We start from the raw sequence: 888 nt of genomic DNA, 5'->3' as shown, positions 1-888 counted from the left end.
CCCCAACTGCCCCCCCGCCCCCAACCCCTTCGTCTTTTCTTTCTGAGCCTTGTAAGTGTAAAAGATGACTCTGATTTCGTTTTTGTCTCGGGAAAACTGCAAATAAATTATGAGGAAAAACAACAACAACAAAAAAAATAATCAACAGACCAAAAAATAGCTGGAGGGAGACGCCAAGTGAATCCATGCCCACCGCTCTGCCCCAGGCGCCCACGGGGTTGCCCTGTGATCATGCCCGGACCACCCAATTCCCACCCTGGGAAGCCAAAAAGAGAGTCAGAGCCGGGCTACAACCGCCAAAGACTATTTTATCCTCACCCGGCCGGTGTGGCCGGCAGCACGGAAACGATAGGCAACACCGATCACGATACAACCTCGAGCGCAAGCTTTTCCCCCCCTGGCCTTTGCGAAGGAGGAGGAGGAAGAGGAGGCAGCGAGGGCTGCTGAGCCCCCCCCTCAGGCTGATGGGAGCAGGGGAGGGGGTCTCCGTGCCCCCCCTCCCCGGCCCTGCTCCCTCCCAGCACAGTGACCTCAGCCCTGGGACTGGTTTCCAGCCAGCCCCCCACGCTGCCCCAGTTTCCCTCTCCCCACCTTGGCAAAGCCGAGAGGGGGGGCTCAGACATGTCCCCAAACCAGCACAAGAGGGGACAGACCCCCCCTAAGGCAGCCAGGGGTGGCAAGGGCTGCCCGAGCGTGTGTCCCCTCCCCATCCCAGCTCATCTCCCACCACCCAAGCGAGGGAACGGGCCCACAGGTGACACACCCTCCCCCACCCCCGGCACCGTGGCCACCAAGTTCACCGCCCAGGGAGACACAGGGCGATAACACAGCAGGGAGCATCCCCCACCAGGGAACATCCCCCACCAGAGCAAAGCACCTCTTCTTCCC

At 61.0% G+C, this 888-nt stretch overlaps 1 protein-coding gene across 1 annotated transcript in view; it reads right to left on the bottom strand.

The window, feature by feature from the left end:
- Positions 1-229: 229 nt before the first annotated feature.
- YKT6 (YKT6 v-SNARE homolog (S. cerevisiae)) overlaps positions 230-888 on the bottom strand; it is a 6,678-nt gene continuing 6,019 nt past the window's right edge. Inside the window, exon 7 of the mRNA XM_009883463.1 lies at positions 230-256. Coding sequence (XP_009881765.1) covers positions 230-256 — 27 coding nt within the window. The remainder of the gene's footprint in view (positions 257-888) is intronic.

This window comes from Charadrius vociferus, unplaced genomic scaffold (assembly GCF_000708025.1).
Source record: "Charadrius vociferus isolate BGI_N301 unplaced genomic scaffold, ASM70802v2 scaffold1084, whole genome shotgun sequence".
Classification (NCBI taxonomy): Eukaryota; Metazoa; Chordata; class Aves; order Charadriiformes; family Charadriidae; genus Charadrius; species Charadrius vociferus.
Note: the sequence above shows the minus strand (reverse complement) of the source record. Positions and strands in the feature narration are given on the sequence as shown.